The sequence below is a fragment of the Psittacula echo genome (assembly GCF_963264785.1).
Source record: "Psittacula echo genome assembly, chromosome: 4".
In the NCBI taxonomy this organism is placed as follows: domain Eukaryota; kingdom Metazoa; phylum Chordata; class Aves; order Psittaciformes; family Psittacidae; genus Psittacula; species Psittacula echo.
Window position 1 is genome coordinate 40,557,603 of NC_137738.1, and position 24,064 is coordinate 40,581,666.

At 38.4% G+C, this 24,064-nt stretch overlaps 1 protein-coding gene across 1 annotated transcript in view; it reads left to right on the forward strand.

The window, feature by feature from the left end:
• The window catches only part of CCDC170 (coiled-coil domain containing 170), a gene marked incomplete at both ends in the record, with an annotated part of 36,494 nt that overhangs the window by 3,171 nt on the left and 9,259 nt on the right, over positions 1-24,064 (forward strand). Inside the window, 5 exons of the mRNA XM_080616970.1 lie at positions 224-355; positions 2,966-3,222; positions 7,347-7,491; positions 9,288-9,473; positions 17,720-18,037. Of these exons, the coding sequence (XP_080473096.1) occupies positions 224-355; positions 2,966-3,222; positions 7,347-7,491; positions 9,288-9,473; positions 17,720-18,037 (1,038 nt within the window). The remainder of the gene's footprint in view (positions 1-223; positions 356-2,965; positions 3,223-7,346; positions 7,492-9,287; positions 9,474-17,719; positions 18,038-24,064) is intronic.

Genomic DNA, 24,064 nt, shown 5'->3' on the forward strand with positions numbered 1-24,064 from the left:
GCACTGGTGTTGGTGGCTGAACTTGCAGATGAAAGTGGTGACTGATATAAAAGTGACTATTTATCCTATTTTTCAGTAAGGATCTGAGAGAAAGTTACTCTGGGAATAACAGGTTTGGAACAAATGCCCTTGAGCATCTTAATCAAGTGAAAAAGCACTGATGGAAAAATGTTCAAAAAAAAATACAATGTCTAATGGTTTTGTTTTCATGCTGCCTTCCCAGGAATCTCATGATCACATTCTATTGGATATTCCTGTCACTGGAGAGCAGATGAATCATTATCGAGCTGCAGCTGAAACTGCTCAAAGTGAACTTGCAGCACTTTCAGTGAAGTATGATTGTGCCCAGTCAGAGGTACATTTAAAAATACTTCCAAATTTTTCTCCAAACCTGAGGATTCTTTATGGTCACTTTCTGCAAAGAATAAAATAAAAACCTTTGTTTGTTTATGAGAAACAATGTCTTGTTTCTCATAAACAAACAAAGGTTTTTATTTCTTGTTTCTCATAACATTCTTCTTAGAATTTCGGTGTGATTTTCACTCTCCTGGCTTCTGTGTTAATGAATGATTATGAGTTCATATTCAAAATTAAAAAAGGCCCTATCAATGAAACAAAATTTCTTTAATTTTGGGTAACTGAATATGGGAAACAGCAAGAACATGTAATATTGTAGGAGAATGAATTCCTGCTACAGTATTCAGCCAGGACTATAAGGATAAGTGTCCATTGGCTGAGCTTGAATTTGACCAGTTGAACCTGAAATTACTGCAGAGTTCCCCTCCATTTAATGGTTATACAGGCCCAGTACTTTAAATTTCAATTTTATAAAGCCACACAGAATCTTGTGTTCTCATAGAAAGAATGTATTACTGGAAATGCTAAATGGCTTTTTTGCCAGCATGACTGATTGATTTATAGATTCTTCCAGCACTGTGCTTGCAAAAGCAAAAGGATAGTTAAGAAAGCAGCTTCATGCTCTTGTTAATAAAGACCTTTGTGACCCAGCTGAGGTCAGAGCCTTGTTCTGCTGAGTGCTCTGTAAAACTCATGATATGGGATTAGTCTTGCTTTTTCTGCAGTTGGAACTGACCACAGGGACAATGGACAGAGGAAAAAATATCACATTTTGCAGATGGGGAGTGGAACCACAGAGAAATTTTAAGGTTATGAACACTTTAAGCTAACATAGCTTGGTCCAGCTGCCAAGCAAAGCAATCCTTTTGTTCCTTTAGCTGCTCATTTCCTTCCCTACACTGCCCCATTCCTAGTGCTGGCACAGATATGTGTAGTTTTACAGTGCACTGTTTTGTTGAGGAACTGATGCAACTGAAAAATAAAGTTTTCCTTATGAGTTGTTTTTTACCCAGACCAGTTTCTCAGTCTTATTTCACCTTATAGTCATGTAAATACCTCTGCTAGCACAAAGAGGGTGAAGTATAGAAACAAAGCCTATCAGCCTGGGAAAAGGCAGAGCTGCTTTTCTTGAAGTCAGTGCTTCTTTATGTCAGCTCCAAAGTGTCTCTCAAACCAATGCTTGCAGGTGAAGCTTTTTGGAGACTATGTTGCTGCTGCAAGAGTGGTCCTTCTGCCTGACTCCTTGGTGCTATCCTTTTCCCTGTGGCATAGCCAGCTCCCCTTCCTCTTCTTTCTCAGTAGAAAATGAATCCTTTTCTGTCAGCTGTGTTCGTTAAGTTGTTTGTGAAGGAGTCAGACAAATATCAGAGCTGGTGTGAGGGAGAGGACAGGCATGTGGGCTGGGAGCAGGAGGAGTAGTAATTCTCTTTTCCGAGGAACTTGGCTCACTGGCTTCCTGGAATTTCTCTAAGTATCTTTGGTTTGGTCACACTGGAAGCCTCTGGCAGAGCCATGAATTTCCTGACATCCTGAATTGCAACTTAATATCTTAAATGTTTATTGCCTTTAAATATTTGCCATGAGTTAAAAGCCCTAGCACACGTCATAAAGAACAGTTAATGTGGCTTAATTATTTGTCTATAAATTTTATGTAGTGGGAGATTAATGCTTTGTATTGCATCTTGCTGCTTTTATCTGCAATCAGATTAAGCATTCAGGAAAGCTGAAACATGCATTAACACTTCTTATGACAGAAAAAAATCCATTTTAAATGACTTGTTCCTTTAAGCAAAATAAAACACACTGAAATTTTGTGTCCCTAGTGCGTCTGCCTCAAGCTCAGTCTTTTAGAAAAGCTTATAGCAGAAATAAGGCAGAAAAAATGGTATTTTTAGCTGAAAGAGATAGAGGAAAGTAAAGAAACTCCACAAACTGTTGGGAAGTTCAAGCATCACCTCTGCAAGAGGTCCTTGACATTTGGTGGTAATGTCCTTCCTTAAAAGGCTCTCTTGCTGTTTCTGTGTAAATCCAGCTGCGTTTGTTTGGATATTAGATCAAAAAATAACCATGTGCCAAAGATAAGCCTACCATGTGTCTACAGCACAGATCTCCAAAAATTTGTTTGAATATACTGCAAGTCATCAATAGGCTCCATCCTCATACAACAGCATACTGTGCTGTTTCAGCTCCCTCCAGGTATAGATTGTCTGTGGAACTATGCACCAGAACTGGGAGGAGGCAGGCAGAAAAGAGGGAATAGTGGTGTCAATATCTAATGTAGGTGCATAAGGGAAGTGAGTTAAGGTGGACTGTTTTAAATTTTGAATTTGTAAATAAATCTATCTGCAAGAGATTACCTTGAAAAATTGTATTACACAACAGCAGCACTTGCTTATACAAACCTCTCCTATTGCTTTTTTCCTAGGTATATGAAAATAAAGTTGCGTACCTCTGCTCAATCCTGTAGTGAGAGAAGACTCTGAGTCTTTTGGTCCAAAATGTGCTTCTTGTCATACTATTAAGCTTGTAGTTCAGTCACATATTTCAACCTGGACAAAATTCTTCTTTCTTTCTTTTTTTAATGAAATTTCTTCTCTTCTATCTGTAGCTTCTTAAACTCAGGTCCAGAATGGTCTCTAAAGAAGCCTCTTTTCAAGAGCTGAAGTCTGAAGCTGAAAGCTACAAGGAAAACAATGCTAGACAGATGTCTCGCCTCCTGTCTTTGCAAGCCCGAATTCAGGAGATGGAAGAAGAAGTGTATGTGCTTGCCAGTTCTAAAAACCAGGCTGAGCTGAAAGCTCAGGTGGCATTAAAGGAAAACTTGGAGCTGAAGGAGGAGCTTCATGAGGAAAATGCCAAACTTAAGTAAGATTCATGTGAGATAAGAAACAATTTTTGTTTGGGATGACAGAATGGTGCTGTTGTCAGGACAGAAAAATATGTTGGTGGACAAGCTTTATTGCAGGTCTGAAATGTCTTGCACAACCATTGTACCTGAAAGTGTGGAAGATATTGGAACTTGAATTTTGGTTTGAGTTGTTAGCCCACAAATGGGGTTTTGCGTTGAGGCAAACCTTGTGCCTTTCATAGCACACTCATGATGAGCAGTACCTGGAAATATTGTGTAGTGCCCTGGTCCAACTTTATCATATGGCATCTTTTGCAGATGTTTACTTGTCACTTGACATGCTGCGTGGGTTGTGCAGTGGTGAGTGACTGTGCTGCTGCATCGCTGTGGTCTATTTCCCCTGTCTTCTGCGTCACAGCTGGAACCAGAACAGTGTCAAGTGTATTTCTTCCTTAATGTAAACCTGTCCATTAGAAGCAGAGTAATAAAGAAAACGTGGTGTAATTCCTAGTTGTTAGCATCCTGAAGGAAGCATGTTAATGTTTGTTTAATGGCTGTGCAGCTTTCAGTAATGTTAGCTTTCTCTGCCTTCTACTTACTTCTGGACATTGTGTGCATTTTTTATTTTTTTAAACGTGTATACTGGTTGCATAAAACTTTTATTAAAAGATAGTATCCTTAACTATGCTGTTGTTAGCATAGTGTGTCAGAGCACTGATACGTCAGTTCTGCATAAATACTAATATTTCAGGTCTGTGGGATGGAGACTGATAGCAACGCTATCAAAGAAAACTGAGTGGTATAAAAATATTCTGAGCTCTAAAATTTCAAAATCAGTGTCAGTCATATTATATTGACACCTTGTAGACTTCTATAATGGATTTTTTCCACCATTACAAGGCTAATATCCATTTCTCTCTATATACTGTCTATTTAACAGCAAGGTGAGTGTTTACCAGATGTCTGCATTTCCCAACTCAGTACTCCACACAGCTCTTCCAGGCTTTGTACATTAGAAGTGGATAATTAAGTTATTTTAAAATCTAGAGAAATCCATTGCAGTGCACTTGTCTATTACCAGCTGATTTGACAAAAGCCCTGCATGGAGAGTAATGATGTTGATCACCAAAGATTTTAGGTATGACCCAAATATAAGTGAGGAGACAGTTAAGCAAAGAAGTGTATTATGCATCCTAGCAACATAGACAATAGCACAGTCTCTGACATATGGTTAAGATTCTTTAAAGTGCTACTTCTTGGAGTAAAATAAATAGCTTAATTTCCAGCTCTACAAATCCCAGGTCAATTCACTGTGCACCTGGCAAAGAGTGCTGGCAAAAGGGAAAGTGAGGGTGAATCCACTCTGTTGGAAGGAACAAACACGTTGCACTGGCGGTAAATCCACAGTGTATGCTTTCAAAGGTTTTTCTCGTCATCAGCTAATGGTTACATGTGCCACTTAATGCTAATCAATGTATGACTTAATGGGCTTTAGTCGCTTGGTCTGGCAAACTTAGTAGTACATGGCACATGCCTTGTCCTGATTAGGTATTCAAGAAAGATTTTCACTGAAAACCATTAATAAGAGGGAAGAGCAAGCCAGTAGGCATGAAATGCACGTTTGCATCCTATACCTAGACACATAGCAAAAAAAATGTTTGATGAATTCTGTGATTGGTTTCCAGGAGGTATACCTCTCCCGTTGAAAATGGTGCTTTCTTACTCAACAGGTCTATTGCCAAGGTATTTTTAGAGCCTGAACTGTGAAAAGCTTTTTCTTTTTTTCTTCCTTTCCTCCCTTTGTCTGTGCTCATTAGTTCTGAAGAGCTAGCAAAACTGTGAAAGACCTGCCTTTTACTTTTTTGTACCCGATTCCCTATTTTCTAGGTGCTCACATCTTTATGGCCCTACTGGAGATAATTAGGTTATTTGTAGAATTGTCAAGTATGTCCTTTGTACTTCAGATTGTTTATTTTTAGAAGCAGGCATGGTTCTGTGTGTGGTGTGCCTCAGTTTTTCAGAGCCACATGACAGCTTGCAGGGTTGGTGGTCAATCATGTACAATATTCTAACATACAGTCATGCATGTTGGGTGTGCTTGGAACCTTATAGCTTTTCACTTCTTACATGCCACTCCTCAGGACAGCAGTTAAGTGGCATGTCACAGCTTAGTTTGGCTGGGACTACATAAGACAGGAAGGTGCTCAGAGGTGAGAAAGCTGTGAGGCTCTTGTTTTCTGAGGGCCAGTGCCTGCCACAGAAGGCAGAGTTCTTTTGGCTCACCATGTGTGCTGTGCAGCAGCACATGGAACTATCTTTGTCCTGTCAAGAGCAGTAATTGATGTTTTCCATTCCTCTCTGTTATTATTTCACCTTCCTCCACTTGGCAGCATTGGCAACAATTGTGCTGATCTCCCTCCTAAGGCAATATCTTAAATTTTTTCATGGACCATCTCTTTTGCTCACTGTTCTATAACTATTTAAAGTACTATGTATACACTCAATGTGCATTTTTGTAGGAGTCTCATGCGTCTTTTTGATTATGGAGTGATGCTCTGTTGCCTGTTTGGTTGCCAACCTAGAGAGTTAAAAATCAGAAATGGAAAAGAATTAGTACAGAAATGTCAAGCATACCCACCTTGAAAACCGACAATAATGCTATGTTCTTGATAAGCAGATGAGTTTCAATGAAATATTTGCTTCATGTGTTTGGTGATATCTCACATCTCTTTTTATTCTAGTGGCCAAATCTTTGTGAAGAACTTGCTTTAGAAAGTAGCTTGTTTCTCAACTAGAAGCTCAGTAGTTCTGTCTTTTGCACTCTACCACTGATTACCTCTCTCATGGGTGTTATCTGAGAGGTATTGGAGTTGATATCTGGATTATCTTAATAGTCACTTTGAGCTTTGTTTGGCTTTTTTTGTTTATCTGTTTCTTTGTAGTTTTTCAGAATCAGAGAATCATAGAGTCGACTACATTGGAAAAGACCTTTAATATCATCAATCCAACCTTTACCCCAAGATTGTCAAGTCCACCACTAAACCATGTCAATGAGGGCCTCATCTACATGGTGTTTGAACACTTCCAGGGATAGCGATCTCACCACTTCCTTAGGCAGCCTGTTCCAATGCCTGATTACCCTTTCAGTGAAGAAATTTTTCCTAACATCCAGTCTAAACCTCTCCTGGTGCATCTTGAAGTGATGCTCAGTGTTTCAGCATCATGAGCAAGATTTTAATTTATATGTTTGCTACTCATGCAGACTGTGGCTATGCTTGTTTGCTGGGCTTGTCTTTGGTAACAGGAGGGATGTAATCATATTTTACCAATGAGTTAAACTGACTGCTCTGTTGTTTGGTTTTTCATTCTTACAGAGCCTCTATAACCTGACACCTGCGGTTAAGGATGATAACATATTTCACGTAGGATGTGTATCCCCACGATAGGCAACTCTTAAAGAGTGATGAAATTGATGACAAAGAGCTGCCTTTTCTTCATACTTTTGTAGTAGTGCCTTGATATTTTCTGTTTTGATCCATCCCTTTCATGAGCAGTGTTACGCTGCAGAAGTTTGTATGTACAGTGAAATAGTCTCCCTCATCTCTGTTTGCTTCTGCTGGTAAACTTCCCTTAGCAGATACTCTGGATGTCCTACAATTCCATTAGTGTAGTTAGAGGGTCTTCCTCTTCCCCAGAGTTTGTTGATCAGCACTATCAGCTTCTTTAGAGAGGGGATGAGAAGTGCTGTTAGCATGTTTTTATTATAATTTGATCACTCTTTTCTCCCTTACTTTTTCCTAAGCTTTCGCTTGTAGCCCCCATTTCTAGTATATTGAAGGCACTATTTATTGATGTCTCCTGGTTCTTGTGTTTTATTGAAATCCTATGCTGAGTATTAGGTTGGGATCACAGAAGATTCTTTAAAATGTTAATCAAAATCCAAAATGAAGAAATGTTTGCACGTAAGGTAACAAATAAAGCTATATGTCTTTAAATAACAGATATAGAGAATTATATTCAACTTTTAAAACTCATTTTGTGGTATGCAGAAGCTAGAAATAAACTTGGGATAATGTCTTTGCCTGGAATTTTGTTTCAGAGAACACTCATATGGATGTCTGTATTTTTTTTTTCTGTCCAGTAAATATTTGAAAGAGTGTGAAGAAAGCATGACTCAAGCTTCTAAAATCAGCAGAAAGTATGAAGAGCTTCTTACAGAGCTTTCTGGATTATTGGACACAGACATCAAACGAAAAGAGAAACCGCAGGAACATTTAATGTCAAAGGTGATTATGTGTAGGCAAGGGTTTCAGTATAGCAATTTAATAGAAGAATATTTGCTTGTCAGAGAAATAAAGTGATAAAACCAGGAATCTTTGTATTAAATAATGATCTGCAGACAATGCTATCATTTAAGGCAGATCTTTTTTTCACATTGGGCTGATTTTCAAAGGTGCTGAATGCTAACAGACCTCAATGAACTCAGTCTGCTCTTATTTGTATAAATATTTTATCAGCCTGTAGTTTCCAAGTACAGCCCTGGTTAGATACTTGTTTGAAAGCTTTCCTGAAAACATTAACACTGGGAGTCACTAGGTGATGTGCAAACTGACACCACTAAATCTTAATACTTGTCTCAAGCCAACATACCATAAATAGAAACATCTGAAATGGCATGTCCTAAAACAATTTTAATTGTGCCCTGTAACAAAAAGCTGTAAATTACTGTGTGGTGGTTTTGAGACTTAATAATAAAACTTTATTAGTTATCTATCTTCAGAATACTTCTGAAGTTCCAAAACCTAAGCTTCTGGAAAGGAATGGAAAATTATTTGTATGCTCTTTTAACATTTATCAATGCTGCTGAAGGGCAATTTATCCTAATTTTATGCTTTTTTCCCCCCTCATGTTCTGCTAGTCTTTGCTGTCCCTAGTTTTCTGCATTTGAAAGCATACCAGATATTTTTAGAAATTCTGTTTTATTATATTCATATTATTATAAGAGTTCTGTCTATAAGGAATTCCTTAATATATGAAGATTTTCCAAGTACATATCATAGCTATTTCTTTGAGTACTTGCCCTTATAATATTACAGGCACATTGAAATTGTATTAGATGCTGTAATAAAACTTGCCTAGTTGTCATTAGAAGCCAAAATGTTTGTAAGGTGTAACTCTTACATGCTTTAAGTTAAGGAAATAACTGAAGTTTAAAAGAGAAAAGTATATGTTGATGTCTTGTTTTAATAATATAGTAATAAATCTAGTTGGGAAATATAATTTGTGCTGAAAACTGTGCATTAGGAAACCTTAGCCACTCTTTTTTTGGGGGTCATGGCACTTCTATTTTTTACACATCATGGTTTTGTTTAAGACTGAATTGATCTGTCAGTCTTAACAAACATCTTGCCAGTAGGAGTCAGGGTACATTTTGTACCTTATGCACTCTATGAAGTGCCCACATTAATTTATTCCACTTAGAAATAGTGTAATGTATCAAAACAGCCCTAGAATCCTCCTGGAAATTACTCCTTTCTCCAAGAGGTCAGCTGCTTAGAACAGCAACCCACCAGGTATTTGGCCCTGTCCTTGAATATGCTTATGAGATAGTTGTTACTAACTGAAATCTCCCCATGCCTAAAAAGTTCCAAGCATAAAAATGCAGCTTTCAGCTCCTCATTCCAAATGAGAGGCATAAATCTTAACAATGCAAACTGAAACAGTCTGCTTTTCGCATGAGGTTAGCTACATGATCTGTTCATTTTCTGATCTGCTTCATGTCAAGTGCAGATATGTAATGACAGTAACTTTCCACCTGTTTAATAGATCATGCAGGTTGTGTGGGAGTAAATATGAACTACATTACACTAAGTTGTGGGTTTCTGGTGGGAATATATTTCTCTTTTTAAATGTCTTTCTACTCTTTTTAGAAAGGAATAATAGAGCGCAATTATAAATCTGACCTAGGGGTCATCAGTAACACCATGCCTTTATTGGGATGATTAGGTGCATGTGTACTGGGATGAATATACGTAGTTTTAGGTGTGTAAAAAACTTACTAATATTTGAATTATTTCTCTAGGTCTCTGAAATATGTAAAGAAAATCTGACCCTAAAAGACCAGGTTGCTGCTCTTCAAGAAGCTATCAACGTCCATGAGATGGAGTCCAAAGCTAGTAGAGAAACTATCATGAGGCTTGTTTCAGAAGTGACTAACGAACAGAAAAAGGCAGCAGGATGCTATCAAGACATAGAAAAACTTAGTAAGGTACATAATTGCATGATGTGTATGTTTGGTTCTCAAATGTTTCCTCAAAATTTCAAATTAATTTTCAGTAAGGGTTGTATGAGAAAAAAAGCCTCTGAGAGACTTCTGGTGATTAGGGTCTTTCCTAAAAAGGACACTTTTCAAAGATTATTCTCAACTTTCTTAAAGCTTCAAAATATATGGAGATTAAGCAATGACATTGTGTAAAATAGATCTGTTGTAGACTTGATATCATCCGACAATGCTTGCAGATTTCTATTTTTGCTTCCTTCGTATTACTGTAACCTTTTCTGTGCTTGCACAAACATGTAAATAAACACATGTTTATGGAATTAATGAGTGAGTATATCTGAGTCATGAGCTTGGAACAATGGAAATATGCTCTTTTAAATATATTTATGTGATATTTCAAGTTTTCTGAGGATTCTGTCATTCAATTTCTCTAAAAAAATTCTAATGACAAATTGAAAGGAATTGATAGGACACAATTTTATTCTTTCTCTTAAGGAACTGGAAGTAAAGTGTCTTGGCTTCCAGACACCCTAGATTATCTTTTCATTATTATGAAGTTGTATTTCAGACTGTAAATACTCAGTTGGCTTGTACCCAAAATGTTGCAGGCAGTAGCATGGTTCTTGCAGGTAAGCACCGTTTTTCTGTGGGGAATCCATAGAGGAAATCCGTGCAGCAAGAATGATGCTGAAATTAGATTTCTAAGTTAAGTTGTATGTCAAGTATTCACCAAATTCACCTAGGTATGATTTGGAAAGAAAAAGGATATGATTTAAGGATTTAATTGCTCCAGGAATGCTTGTTTATTTTTATGTTTTGTATATTGCAAAGGAAGGATGAAAAATGTTCTGTTGCAGTTTTCCTTATAACTTTGTACTTTGACTGATAACTGTGGGAAGTGAGCAGTTTAATAAAAACATAATGAAAATTTCCCACAGGTACTAGAGCCAGGGTGGTTAAATCTGATGGCCAGAACTTTAAGAAAATAAGAAACGTAGACTGCCAAATATGTAGCTGAGTTGTGTGTGACTGAGTTTGTAGAATTTTTTTATGTAAAGACAACCTTGTGCAAATAAGTTTTCAAATGTAATGCAACATTTTCCCCACACCCCTAACATTACTTTTGTCCTGAACAGATCACCACCACCACCATACACTTGGGATGCAGTGTTCTGATTTGGTTGTAGGCAAAATACTTAGGAGGTGAGGAATAGCTGAGAGTGTGCTCTGGAGAAGAAAGAATTTGTTGTGGAGAAGATAAATGTTAAGTACCACAAGGGTCATAAATTTTACTTACTGCTGAAACTACTTCTTACCAAGCTGTGCAAAAATTTCTCAGATTCAAAGGGGACTAAGTGAGAACCTGCACCAAAAAGTTAAACAAGTCATTTTTGAGAACATTTTCTTCTCATACACAGGTGTGTGAGTAAGAACAGAGAGTATTTTGCTCACGAATTAAGCTGGAATCAGGAGACATTTTAAACCAAGATGAGAGCTTCAACTGTGACTTGTTTTGCAAGTTTGCTCTGACTGCCAAAACATTTCCAAAGTTGAGCTAGTTTTATGGAAATATTTTCCTATCATTGTTGTGCATATGCCAAATACATAATTTATTTAACACATTTTACAGAAATGTCATACTAAATTATTAGTACTGCCTTTCAAATGAAGTGTGTACCATCAGTGCCTATCTAGAGGCTGTAGATTTCTCTGTTGCTGTTTCAGCTACTTAAATTTACAGATACTGAGTAAATCTCTTGTGAAGATTTTGTATTCATAGAAGCATATTAAGAAATTCAGTATTGTAAAAGTAAGTAAAAAACAAAAAATGCTTTAATTCCACATATGTAAAAGAGGATATATGGCATCCCCTGTTACCCTGATGGATTTATTATTACGTTACAGAAAAGGCATCAGTGGTATAAAGTCGGTTTGACTTCGTTGTATACTTTGCTGCACAGTTTTAGCACATGAACTGTTGTGACATGTTCACCTGTGAAAGTAAAAAGCAGAGATCCATACTATTCCTGTACCAGAAGAAACAGTTGCAGAGGTGTGTTTCTGGACTGTTTTCTGAGCTTTAATTAATGGAATTGCCCGTAGCAGAGTTTAGCCAGCACAGATCGAGTACAAGTGACTCTTGCCTGCATTTGCCTGAAGCTTCCAGGGACAAACATGTTGGCCATTTTCTGTATTACAGATTGAGATGTCAGACTGTTTCCCCAGTTTTCTCTCAAAATTCTTCCTAAGTATAAAGGCCATCATACCATCCTGTCAGCCTTCTCCAGCAAGCCTCAGTCACCACACTGTTCCCTGCCACCTCTCTGAATCATTTTTTCTGGCCAGATAGCTCTTCACTCCTGCTCCTTAGGATTTCTGTGAACTCTCTTTCTTGACCACATGCCTTTCTTTATGTCTAAGGTGGAGGCAGCTGTCTAATGGTCTCTTAAACAGACTGTAGATTCTGAAATTCTCGATGAAGAAAATGAAAGCCAATTGGTTATGTTTTAAGATTAGTAAGTGAGGGTAATTCACAGTGTCCTTTAGTGTATTTGATGCTTGAGTATTTGTTGCAGCTGGCTGGTTTTCATTTGAAGAACATTGGGAAATGAATGATAGTTTTACCTGTTCCCCTCTCAGCCTCACTACATCACAGTAACAAACAGCAAAGAACAGAAACCAATACAGTCTCAAAACTAATATAATTATCAAAAGCAAGCCACCAAGCTGTTTCATTGTAATATGTTTTCTTTTAGAATTCTGAACTTCTCAGCTTTCTGACCAAATGTTGCAAGAGCTTGCTCCTGGAATTCTGCAAATATTTTGCATACCTTTATTCTGGCAGCGCTGGGTATCAAATTTGCGTTTGGTGTAAAATAATGCTGCTCAGTTTTCTAGGCTGAGAATCAGAATACCTGTTCTTTCTTTCTGTATGTCCAGACAGTGATTACTATGATAATCATAATTACAGAATTATAACATTCTTTAAGTGTGTAGAGGCCATCACACTGTTCTGTCAGTCTTCTTCAGCAAGCCTCAGCCACCAAAAACGTTCCCTGCTACCTTTGGGAAATCAGGTCCTTAAAAAACGTATTTATTTGCTCTAGCCAAGTTTCTTTCTAGTATTCCTATATGGTATTTATTGAAGGTATAGAAGAAGATGTATATATTTTTCTACCAGATGAATCTGCCTTTTGTACAGCATTGCCATTGATGAACCACAAAACTAGTAAACTGGCTTGTTCTGTTTCATGTCTTTGCTGATGATTCAGCCTGGAAATATTTGTGATTCCCTCTTTAAATGTTTTTTGTGTTAATTTAAAAATCTGTTTTGCAAAGGTATACACCATGCAATGTCTTTAAAGAACATATTTGAAATATAATTAAGAAATTTTAATTAATACAAATATATCTGCATGTACTAGTGATGCAAAATTCAACAAGAAAATACTCTTCAGTATTCAGTACTGACTTGTATTAAATTGTGTTATGAATAAAATGCATTTAAGTAGCATCAAGTAAGTATAAATTGATTAAAATCGATTGTATGAAAACAGTTAATTAAAATATAAAATTATTTAAGGAAATTGATTAAACTTGAAAATCATGCCTACATTTTGAATATACCCAAATACTTTGATTGTAGGAGATGCAACCAAATGATTTGAGGTTTTTCTTGTCCCAGCAGATAATGAGTTTCTCAGAACTTTTCTTTTTTTTCAGTTCTAAGGTGTCAGTAAGAAAATACATTAGGGACAGGCCCCAGCAGGCATCACAAATATTTCCAGGTTGAATCATCAGAGAAGACAAGAGATAAGAGCAAACTGATTTGCAGTCCTTGTGATAGAACACAAGGTAACTGGAGATGTGGCTGGTATAAGAATTCTTCTGGAAGATTTTTTATATTTTATTATTACTGTAAATGTAATGTGGGGTTTTTGTATATCTATGTGTAATTGGCTTAGTATATCGAGGCCCTGATGCTGATTGAGGTGCCAGTATTAATAGAATCATAGAGTCATTAGGTTGGAAAAGACCTTTAAGATCATTAATTCCAACCTTTAACTGCCAAGTCCACCACTAAACCATGTCCCTAAGTACCACATCTACACCTCTTTCTTTTAAATACCTCCAGAAATGATGATTCAACCACTTCCCTAGGCAGCCTGTTCCAGTGCTTGTTAACTCTTTTTTTGGTGAAGACATTTTTCCTAATAGCCAGTCTAAACCTCTTGAGGTGCGACTTGAGGCCATTTCTTCTTATTATTGCTTATTACTTGGAGAAGATACTGATCCCCACCTCACCACAACCTCCTTTCAAGGAGTGACAAGTAGTAGAGAGTGACAAGATCTCCCCTGAGTCTCCTTTTCTCCAGGCTAAATAACCCAGTTTCCCCAGCTACTCCTCATAAGACTTGTGCTCAAGACCCTTCACCACTTCATTACTCTTCTTTGGATGTGTTCCAGCACCTCAGTGTCTTGTAGTGAGGGGCCCAAAACAACATAGTATTTGAGGTGCAGCCTCACCAGTACTGAGCACAGGAGGACAATCACTTCTCTAGTTCTGAACAGACACACTATTTCTGGTTGAGGAGAAGCTCAACATGACTCAGCATATGCACTCGCAGCCCAGAAAGCTAACTGTATCCTGGGCTGCATCGAAAGAAGCGTGTCCAGCAAGTCAAGGGAGGTGATTTTCCTCTTCTACTCTGCTCTCGTGAGACCCCACCTGGAGTACTGCATCCAGCTCTGGGGCCCCCAGCATAAGTGGGACCTAGACCTGCTGGAGAGAGTGCAGAGGAGGGCCGCAGATGATCAGAGGGCTGGAGTGCCTCTGCTATGGAGACAGGCTGAGAGAGCTGGGCTTGTTCAGCCTGGAGAAGGCTCCAGGGAGACCTTAGAGCAGCCTCCTGGTACCTAAAGGGAGCCTACAAGAAGTCTGGAGAGGGACTTTTTACAAGGGCATGTAGGGATGGGATAAGGGGGAATGGCTTTAACCTAAAAGAAAGCAGATTTAGATTAGATATTAGTAAAAAATTCTTCCCTATGAGGATGGCGAGACACTGGAACAGTTTGCCTAAGAGAAGTTGCGGATACTCCATCCCTGGCAGTGTTCAAGGCCAGGCTGGATGGGGCTTTGAGCAACCTGGTCTATTGGAAGATGTCCCTGCCCATGGCAAGGGGGTTGGAACTAGATGATCTTTAATGTCCCTTCCAAGCCAAACCATTCTATGATTCTATGTATTATTATATAAAAGACCTTATCCCTTCTTTTTTCCTCTCTTTTGTTTGCTTGCATCCTTAATGTGATCATCTCTCTCATTTTGTTTTGCAGTGTTAAATGTAGCTCTCTTAGCCATCCCTTATAAAAGACTCCTCTCTGCTTAAAAGACAGAAGTAATTTTCCCCACCTGTTACAGCTTAAACACATTTTCTGTTAACATAGCTGACCTAATATTGAACACATAATTTCTCATGAAGGAGGCCTTGCCAACATCCTGTGTAATGTTCTGGTTACTTTTACATCTTCTCTAGTCTAGAGCAGGGAGGGTGCCAGCAGGTGATCATACAAGATGCATACCAAAACCTTCATATAATTCAGAGCCATGGGACTTTTACCATAAATGTTGAGGAATCAAGGAGAAAACATGCACTGTCATGGTTTCACCCTCTCAGTCTTCTGTGGTGGAAGTTGTTTATTTGCCTGCACTGATCACTTAGGCTCTTAGGGGTTTGCTTCTTGTTGGGATACCATCTTTACATGTCACAGTCTCTAAATTTCTGGGAACTGTTCAATGATGCGGGTGTAGCTCTTTGAAGCTAGCCAGAATAAATGCTCTCGATTCAAGAAAGATTTCAAAGATTATTCAGAATTCTAATGTTTTCAGTTTTATAGCTTTTAGTTCTGTAAATTGCCTTTTTTTTGTTTTGTTTTGTTTTGTTTTGTTTTGTTTAATGATTGGGCAACAGCAAGCTTGCAGTTCCTTATTTTATACCTCGATCTTTTGATTCAATTGTGTTTGTTTGCAGATGTTCATAATTTGAAACAAGGTTGTATAATTAGGTAAACTTCCTGGTACTTGCAACTACTTTTGCACTGCCTTTCTGAAGGGAAAAATACACACTGCTGAAAACTATAATTGGAATAAATGACTCTTTATTCTTTGCTGTAATTACCATAATGTAATTCTGAGGACAGGTGGGAAATTGCTCTTAATAGGACCTGTTTAGAATTAAAAAGGAGAAAATGGCAAGGAATCATGCCAAAATTTGTTTCCAAGAGAGTTCTACAATTACTTTAGAAAGGGTTAGTAACAAATAATTTCCTAAATGGCAGGGTTTGTTTTGGTTTGTTTTCATTTATGTGTTTGCATGTTTGTCTTTTTGAAGCTATTTAAAAAATGTAGTATTTTTAGTATCGTATATTTATATTTCATTTCCAAGGGTACCACCCAAACTCCTTTTTTTGTCCACCCTCACTGTTGATCTACATAAATACTCCGAGATTCACTGCTTGATTGCCACATATGCCATCAATAAAAATGATCCCCTATGCTACACAGCAAACACATGTAGACCCTGAGAGCTCCTTGACTGGTCACCATATTCACAATTGCGCTGGGAACAATTCTTTAACTCCAGTGTACTCAATCTTATTTGTTATCAATCCACTTACTGAGCCACTGCTAAACAACTGAAACTTTCAGAGAAATTCAATCGCTGTTTATAAATATGAGCTTCTCTGGCATAATTTTGTGTCTTGTGTGAGGTAATGTTCTTTCCCATTTGTTCCTAACAATTAGGTAATAGCCTGAGGAATGAAGACAGTCTTTGCTGTAATATTAGTTGTTTTCACCACAAATTTTATTCTTGCACATGAATGTGTAAACACTCTTAATATTGGCTTTGTGGGGAAAGGAATGAAGTTCACAAGTTGACTGAATGTGAGATTTTTTTTTTTATGTTTAGTTGAGTTATTTTTCTTTAAATTTTCTACCATCATTTGCTTTTGTGTCATGTGCTAGGATACACAGTTCTGTTTGTCTGCTCTGCCCTGTTTGGTCATTATTTCATATACAACTGATGTAGATATATATGTGCTGGCTATTTTTTTTTTCTTTCCAAACTGAGTCTTGATTCATCAGAAGGTTTTAAAACCTCTGGGCTTAGGAAAAGAGGATCATGGGTGTCAGGTGTTTTCCTGCTGAGGACAATATTGTCTTTGAGTGTGTTACTTCTGAAATGCAAGAAACTGACTTAAAATACCCATCAACTTACAACGATACTAGGTAGAGACACCATCACATTAGTCCTTCCCCAGTTGTGCTTCTGCACACTGACAGTCCAGCTGACCAGCAGATTTGGCATGTTGTAGGCTCTGTAGGAGGACACATAGCTCTTCACTGACTTTCTTCTATTCAACTCAGGCAAATTCAACCTTATGGTGATAGGGATTTTGCTTTCTTCAGAAGATGACATAGCTCTGAATAATTCTGGTTTTGAAAATTTTTCCAAGTGTTTCACAATTTAAGGATATCTTCTTTGAGATGAAATTGGTATTTAGGCACTTGCACCCTCTTTTATGCTGTATTTAACATCATGATTGTTTTTTTTTTGGCCTCTCAGTCTCCATTTCTGTGTATAAATAATCTCAGGAGTTTTTGTCACATTCAGGTAAGCTAGTCTCTGAGATCACCTCTAATTCTGCTCTTAACACTATATTCAGTGAGTTCATTTGTGTTCTTTAGGTCAGCCCTGAATTGGTCAGGCAGTTGGACTAGGTGATCATTGTAGGCTCATTCCAACTGAAAAATCCAATCCTATCCTAGCCTATCCTAGCCTAGCCTAGCCTACCTCCTCTGAGTTGTAGTAATTTGGCTTTATTTGCATTACATCTTGTTTACCACTTGCTTTCTAAGTCATATTATCTGAATGAAAAAATAAGATAGTAGTTTTACAATAAAAACTTCTTTTGTGTTTACCTGAAAATTTTACTCATGTATTAATTCTTGCAGGCCACAGCAAGGGGTTAGTCTATAGTGCAATTACAGTAGGCTTTGGGCTTTCATCAGTTTCAGTGGGAGTTCTCCTATGAAGCCCTGATGCTGATCCACATGACCAGCATGGGTCCTAATTTCTCTATCTACAATACCTGCTTCTGAGTTATTCCCTGCTTTTGTGCAGGGGGTTATAACAAATTTTTAAACACTGGTTTAACCGTTCATGTATTTTAGGATCTTGACAGTGCTATAACAGGGAGACAGAGTTTGGAGATGGAGATCAGAAACCTCCAAGATAAACTGACTGCTAACCAGAAAGCTTTAGACGCCTCAAAGTGGGAATTGCACAATCTGAAGAAATCTTCTAGTGAGCTGGATGGAAGCTTGAAGAGCAGCAGAGAAGAGGCCAGGACTGCTCAGAGCTCTTTAATGTCTTTTAAAGAGCAAATTGCTACCCTACTCAGTGGTGGATCTGCAACAGTTAAACCTTCAGAGAAGTCCATTTTGGAGAGGATCCAAGAAATAAATTGCAAAGAGGAGAGCAAAGAAATAGTAAGTTAGCAACTGCTGTACTCACCCAATGTGTGTATTCATTCTGTTTGGATCCTATTTATTAATCTGTTAAAATGTTGGTTCCTTCAGTGCAGGTTTTGAAATTACAGAAATCTTTAATTTTTGTGTCTATTGATTTGAGATAATAGGTGAAAAACATCTCTGTTTTATTAGGTAGAAAGGGGTCAGAAATGGAATAAAATGAATAATAGATGCTGCTAACAAGAAAAGACACAATAGTGACTTCAAGGACCAACTTGTTTCTCAAAGTGGACATAATTGATGAGTTGCCCCAGGCAACTTCTTTCCCTTCAGTCTTTAAACCTGCACCTAAAAAGAAAAAAGTAGTTTTACACTTATAATTAAACACTGTTGAAACCATAACTGTTCACCATACAGGAGAAAGGCAAAAGGGAGGCAGCTGGGTATTCTAATGCTTTGGCTTGAGGCATTTGGGCTTGTAGTGTTGGTAAAGATATGTTTGCATGTACAGGTAGAGAATGGACAGCTCAGGAGGAAGGCAAGCCAAAATGCAGTCTGACCAATGTCAGAATTCTGACACTGCACTGCACTTCCTCAAACGGGTATATATTAATTTTGTCAGTAAACTCTATTATACAATTAAAAGTCACCCACTAAAGCAAAAGTTGTTCTCACTGAGTCACCGAAAAGCAATTTCTGTCTCCTTAACAGATTTTAACTTTCTAGCATCTCCTACTGATGTGATAATTTTTTATGTTAGCAAATGTTTTTGTTTTCTGTCCAAGACTGGAAATAACTCTTGAAAATACCCCAGTGCAATTTGATTAGATATTTTATTAAAAATACAAACCAGCTCCCCTATACCTTAGTTTGAGAAACAGTATGCCAAATTTCAATGAAAGCAAGCTTTGTGAAATTTCTTGATATTTGAAAGAGATCCACTGAAGTAGAAGTGTGGTAGGAACTTTTTAATACAGAAGATCTTTACATATGGTTTTGCTATATGTCAGGGACTGTTGTTTCCATAAGCAAAATGCTTTTAAATTGAAATCTAATAAGAATTTTATGTGCATTTGTGTTTGCGCTATTTGGTGTTTTGGCATATAGTACACTCTGTTGAGATGTTGATTATTTTGAAGACTACTGAGGACGGCTGAGAAGGGGAAATTTAAGTAGCTATTGACTAAAAAGGTTTTGTTTCTGGGAATACTTTCAGGTGACCTGCTGCTTTTGTAAGATCCAGTTGCAGCTAAGTCTGTTTACATACCACATTGAGCAGCTGTTAGTCTTTTTGTGGATGCAGTAGCACACACTATGCAGTACATGCATAGTGTGTACTACTTATTTCAGTTCTTATTGTTCCTGATTTTGTTCCTTAATATTAGCTTTATATTCTGGGTTGCCCATCCTGCAGACTGGTAATATTGGGAGGATTTAAACTTGGTCTTTATTTTGTTGCAGTTATGGACTTTTTCAGCTGCTTGAGAAGAACATGTCTGGTTCTCCAAGTAATAGCATTGATTTGAAAAGTTGTGTTCTGTGAGAGAGCTACTGTAAAATATACAATAATCAATGGATCTTTTTCTAAACAGCTGTGATTATTCTTAATTTAGAGGTAAAGAAACTGGTGTTCAGAAAACCAGGTATTCCTCCATAGCCATATTAAAATTCATTTATTTGCTATAACCTCCTTCCCCTCCCACTGAAAGACCTGTTAACTTTTGCAATGGAAAATAGCAGGTTTTTTGGGGGGTGTGTGTGTCTGAGGATGAAGATAGATTTAGTTTTCAGTATTATTGCTATCAAAATTAAATATATGTGCTAAAAGAAAGCCTTTATTACTAAGACAGGGCAATTATCAACTACAATCTGCTGCTGCCTAAATCTGTGCTTTGGAACAAAGATGCTGGTCTAATGGTTGCCACCTTTTGTTGGTTTATTTTTATATAATAGAGGAGCCACGTCAGGTAGGTCTAGCATAGCATTCTGCCTCTGCTAACAAATACAGCAATCACCTGCTATGCTTCTAGCAATGCTAACCCAAAGTGCTAATTCTTCCTTAAAAAAAAAAAAAAAAAAAAAATTGTAGCTCAGTTTCCTGTGTGATAAACATTAGCTTTAAGCTTAATACTGTTTGGTGATTTTGTTCATTGAAGCTGAATGGTGAGACTTTGTTGATCACTGTATTTGCTAAGTATGTTAAGTGATGAAGCTTTAATGTTTTACTGCTCTGTCTCATTTGGAAAAATTTATTTGCATGGCTCCAAAGGGAACGTTGTTACTAAAGCAGTGTTGGCATCTATGCTCAGAAGAGTTTCTGCATTAACATTAGGGGCTTTGAAATAACTAAGCTAAAATGCCAGTATTATGCATCTGTGAATCCGTTTCTAGTAGAGTATAGACTTTGTCATCAAAAAACTGTTTTACATTGAGCTGATTTCCTTTCTGCTAATCAGAACTAAAAAAAACCACCCCACATCAACATTTTCTAAGGTTCTATTTGTAAGGAATATACATGCTGGTACATATTTGTAAATCAAATTCCTGTTGCATCTCTGGATGATTTTTTTTTCCAGGATTTGGACGCAACATCAGTTAGGATATGTATGCTTTACTATCAGTCAATCAAGAAAAAGATTGTCTTCAGATAGGATTTCTTAGATAGACCTTTCAAAAAACTGAGCAACCTTAAGTAAAAGACATACACAAGTGAGTCATGAAACATTGGCAGGGTTAATTAGCCCGTAGTATTGCTGGTGCCCAAGCCAGCTTGTTTCAAAACAGTCCCTTTGTGGCTGAAATCCAGCAGCAATGACAGGACAGCTAGGGTTATGAATCCAGCAGCTGGCTGCCTGCTGTTGGAAATTAAACGTGTGCTAATGAATCTGTTAATGTGTAACAGGAAGTGGGTTACAATGACATCCTTGTCTGTAAATTGGAGAGACATCAATTTGATGGGTGGACCACTCGGTGGATAAAGAACTGGCTGGATGGCCGCACGCAAAGAGTTGTGGTCAATGGCTTGATGTCCGGCTGGAGACCAGTAACGAGTGGTGTCCCTCAGGGATCGGTGTTGGGACCGGTCTTGTTCAACATCTTTGTCGGTGACATGGACAGTGGGATTGAGTGCGCCCTCAGCAAGTTTGCCGATGACACCAAGCTGTGTGGTTTGGTTGATACGCCGGAGGGAAGGGATGCCATCCAGAGGGACCTTGACACGCTTGTGAGGTGGGCTGATGCCAACCTTATGAAGTTTAACCATGCCAAGTGCAAGGTCCTGCACCTGGGTCAGAGCAATCCCAGGCACAGCTACAGGTTGGGCAGAGAAGAGATTTAGAGCAGCCCTGCGGAGAAGGACCTGGGGGTGTTGGTCGATGAGAAAATGAACATGAGCCGGCTTCAGTGTGTGCTCGCAGCCCAGAAAGCCAACCGTATCCTGGGCTGCATCAAAGGGAGTGTGACCAGCAGGTCAAAGGAGGTGATCCTGCCCCTCTACTCTGCTCTCGTGAGACCTCACTTGGAGTATTGTGTGCAGTTCTGGTGTCCTCAACATAAAAAGGACATGGAACTGCTGGAACAAGTCCAGAGGAGGGCCACGAGGATGATCAGGGGACTGGAGCACCTCCTGTATGGAGACAGGCTGAGAAAGTTGGGGCTGTTCAGCCTGGAGAAGAGAAGGCTGCGTGGAGACCTCATAGCAGCCTTCCTATATCTGAAGGGGGCCTATAAGGATGCTGGGGAGGGACTATTCATCAGGGACTGTAGTGACAGGACAAAGGGTAATGGGTTCAAACTTAAACGGGGGAAGTTTAGATTGGATATAAGGAAGAAATTCTTAACTGAGAGGGTGGTGGGGCACTGGAATGGGTTGCCCAAGGAGGTTGTGAAGGCTCCACCCCTGGCGGTGTTCAAGGCCAGGTTGGATGAGGCCTTGGGTGGCATGGTTTAGTGTGGGGTGTCCCTGCCCATGGCAGGTGGGTTGGAACTAGATGATCTTAAGGTCCTTTCCAACCCTAACTATTCTATGATTCTGTGATTCTATGATTAGGTCTTCTCTTTCCCTGAGTAAAGATTGTATCATTTCTGTCAGGACATTCTGCAGGCAGCTTGTTTTTTGCAGTCTAGGTATGTGGGATCTGGAAAAGACAATGCAAGAGTATGGGAGAAAGAGGATCCTCTCTGAGTGTTTTAATGTCTTCTCTAAACAGGTTTTGGTTTATAATTTTTAAATCATCATTGCATCTCCTCTGGGAATTTTGTGTATAGGACCGTATACTAGATGAACTGACAAAATGTTCATCATTACATCCAAGCCCGGGCAGATATGTCTGGTTCACCTCTGCGCATGCACCTGTCAGAATGAGCTGTGAAAAATTAATATTTCAAAAGGCCAATGAGAAAATAATTCACCGCAACTGCTGTAGCCATATTTTCTATGAAACTGCTATAGTGAGAATTTCTGTGAAATCTGAAATGCTCTTGAAGATTATGTCTCCTAATAAAAATGATTTTGGTATCTGAAGGATATTTGAGTTAGTTGTAGTCTGTACACTAGCCCTTAGCATTAACATTAAAAAAATAAATCACATGTACTCTGACAATGTCCAGTGATAGGTATTCTACTGCAGGGTTGAATAAGTGCTTTGAATCAGTGTCTTAATGGTCTTTTCAGCAGTTATTGTAAGACGTGTCATCTGAATATGTTTGGAGAGCTCTTGGGTGTGTTGGTCGTTTATCATTTGTAACACACTGGAGGGGTTCACTGGCACCTGGAGTTCAAGGCAAGCAAATGTTCTCAGTTCATACAGAGCACAGTCCTGACTATGAGGTCTCCAGGTTCAGGTCCTTTCTGTTAGACAAGTTTTGTTGCCCATCTGTGGCAGCAACTAAAATTCATATGGCTTAAAGTGTTTCTCTTAACTACCTGCAGCTGATTGTGCATTGCTTGAATTTTATCAGGTTTTGTCGTTGCATATTGATATACAGACTTTAAGCGCAAAATTGACTAGGCTATACTACTAAAAGCTTATTATGAGAGAAAAAGTTCAGCAAGATTTTAGTGAGGGTTATTTAGTTGCAGCAGGGTGCTGTTGAAGGGAGGGCCTCCCTCTGGAAAACAGCATTTGTAGCTTCTTATAACACAAGAAATAAAAGGTGTTAGTTCACCTGCTAGCCATATTAAAACAAAAAGCAGGCAGTGTTTGTTTGCAGGCTGGCTGATCAAACTGAGCAAGTCATAGGCATAGAAAATGATGGGGGTGAGTACTGTGGGACCAAAAATGCAGCCTTTGTAAATCTTTGGATACAGGTGTAGATGGATAATAAGTGTGCAACTCTGTTTTAGGAAATCCATAAGCTGTTGATTGTCCCTTAGCCAAGGATGAAGGTTACTCCAGGGTGCTCTGGAAGATAAACTGACAGTCTGGTGCTTTTGTGGTCTCACCTTCTGTGGTATGATGCCTCACCTTCTCATGTTTATGGATCTTTAAAGCCCGTCAAAGACCCATGCGGCTGAGCTGTCCCCAGAGCTGCTTTGCAGCCTGGTAAAGGGACCCTTGGTTCTCTGGCAGCAGCACAAGACTTGAGGGGAAAGGTTACTGAAGGTTTTTTGTTTTGGTTTTTTCCCCTGCTGAGAGATGTGTGATGCAGAAAAGCATAAAATATGTGTGTTCTTGCAGTATTAGTATTGTTCAGTGTTTTCTACCACTATGTGAGCAGCAGTAATCTCTCAGTGGTTTTTTGGGCAGGCTGGGTGCAAACTATTGTTCATATTTAATTGCAGTCTAAGTGGGAAACTTTTCTGTGCCATTAAAATTAATGGGAGCTTTGTGTGCTTATTGTTTATTTTATTAACAGCAGGCAAACAGATGTGTAAAATGAAGAGATTGCATGGAGATGAGTGTCTGAACACTGAGTTACAAATGCAACATAATTAATTGTGTAACCAATATGACAGTAATAAGAGCAGAAAGGGGAAAGAAGGAAGGATGTAAGCAACTTTTTTGATAGAATTGTCTTTCAGTATTTGTCACTAATTATATGCTT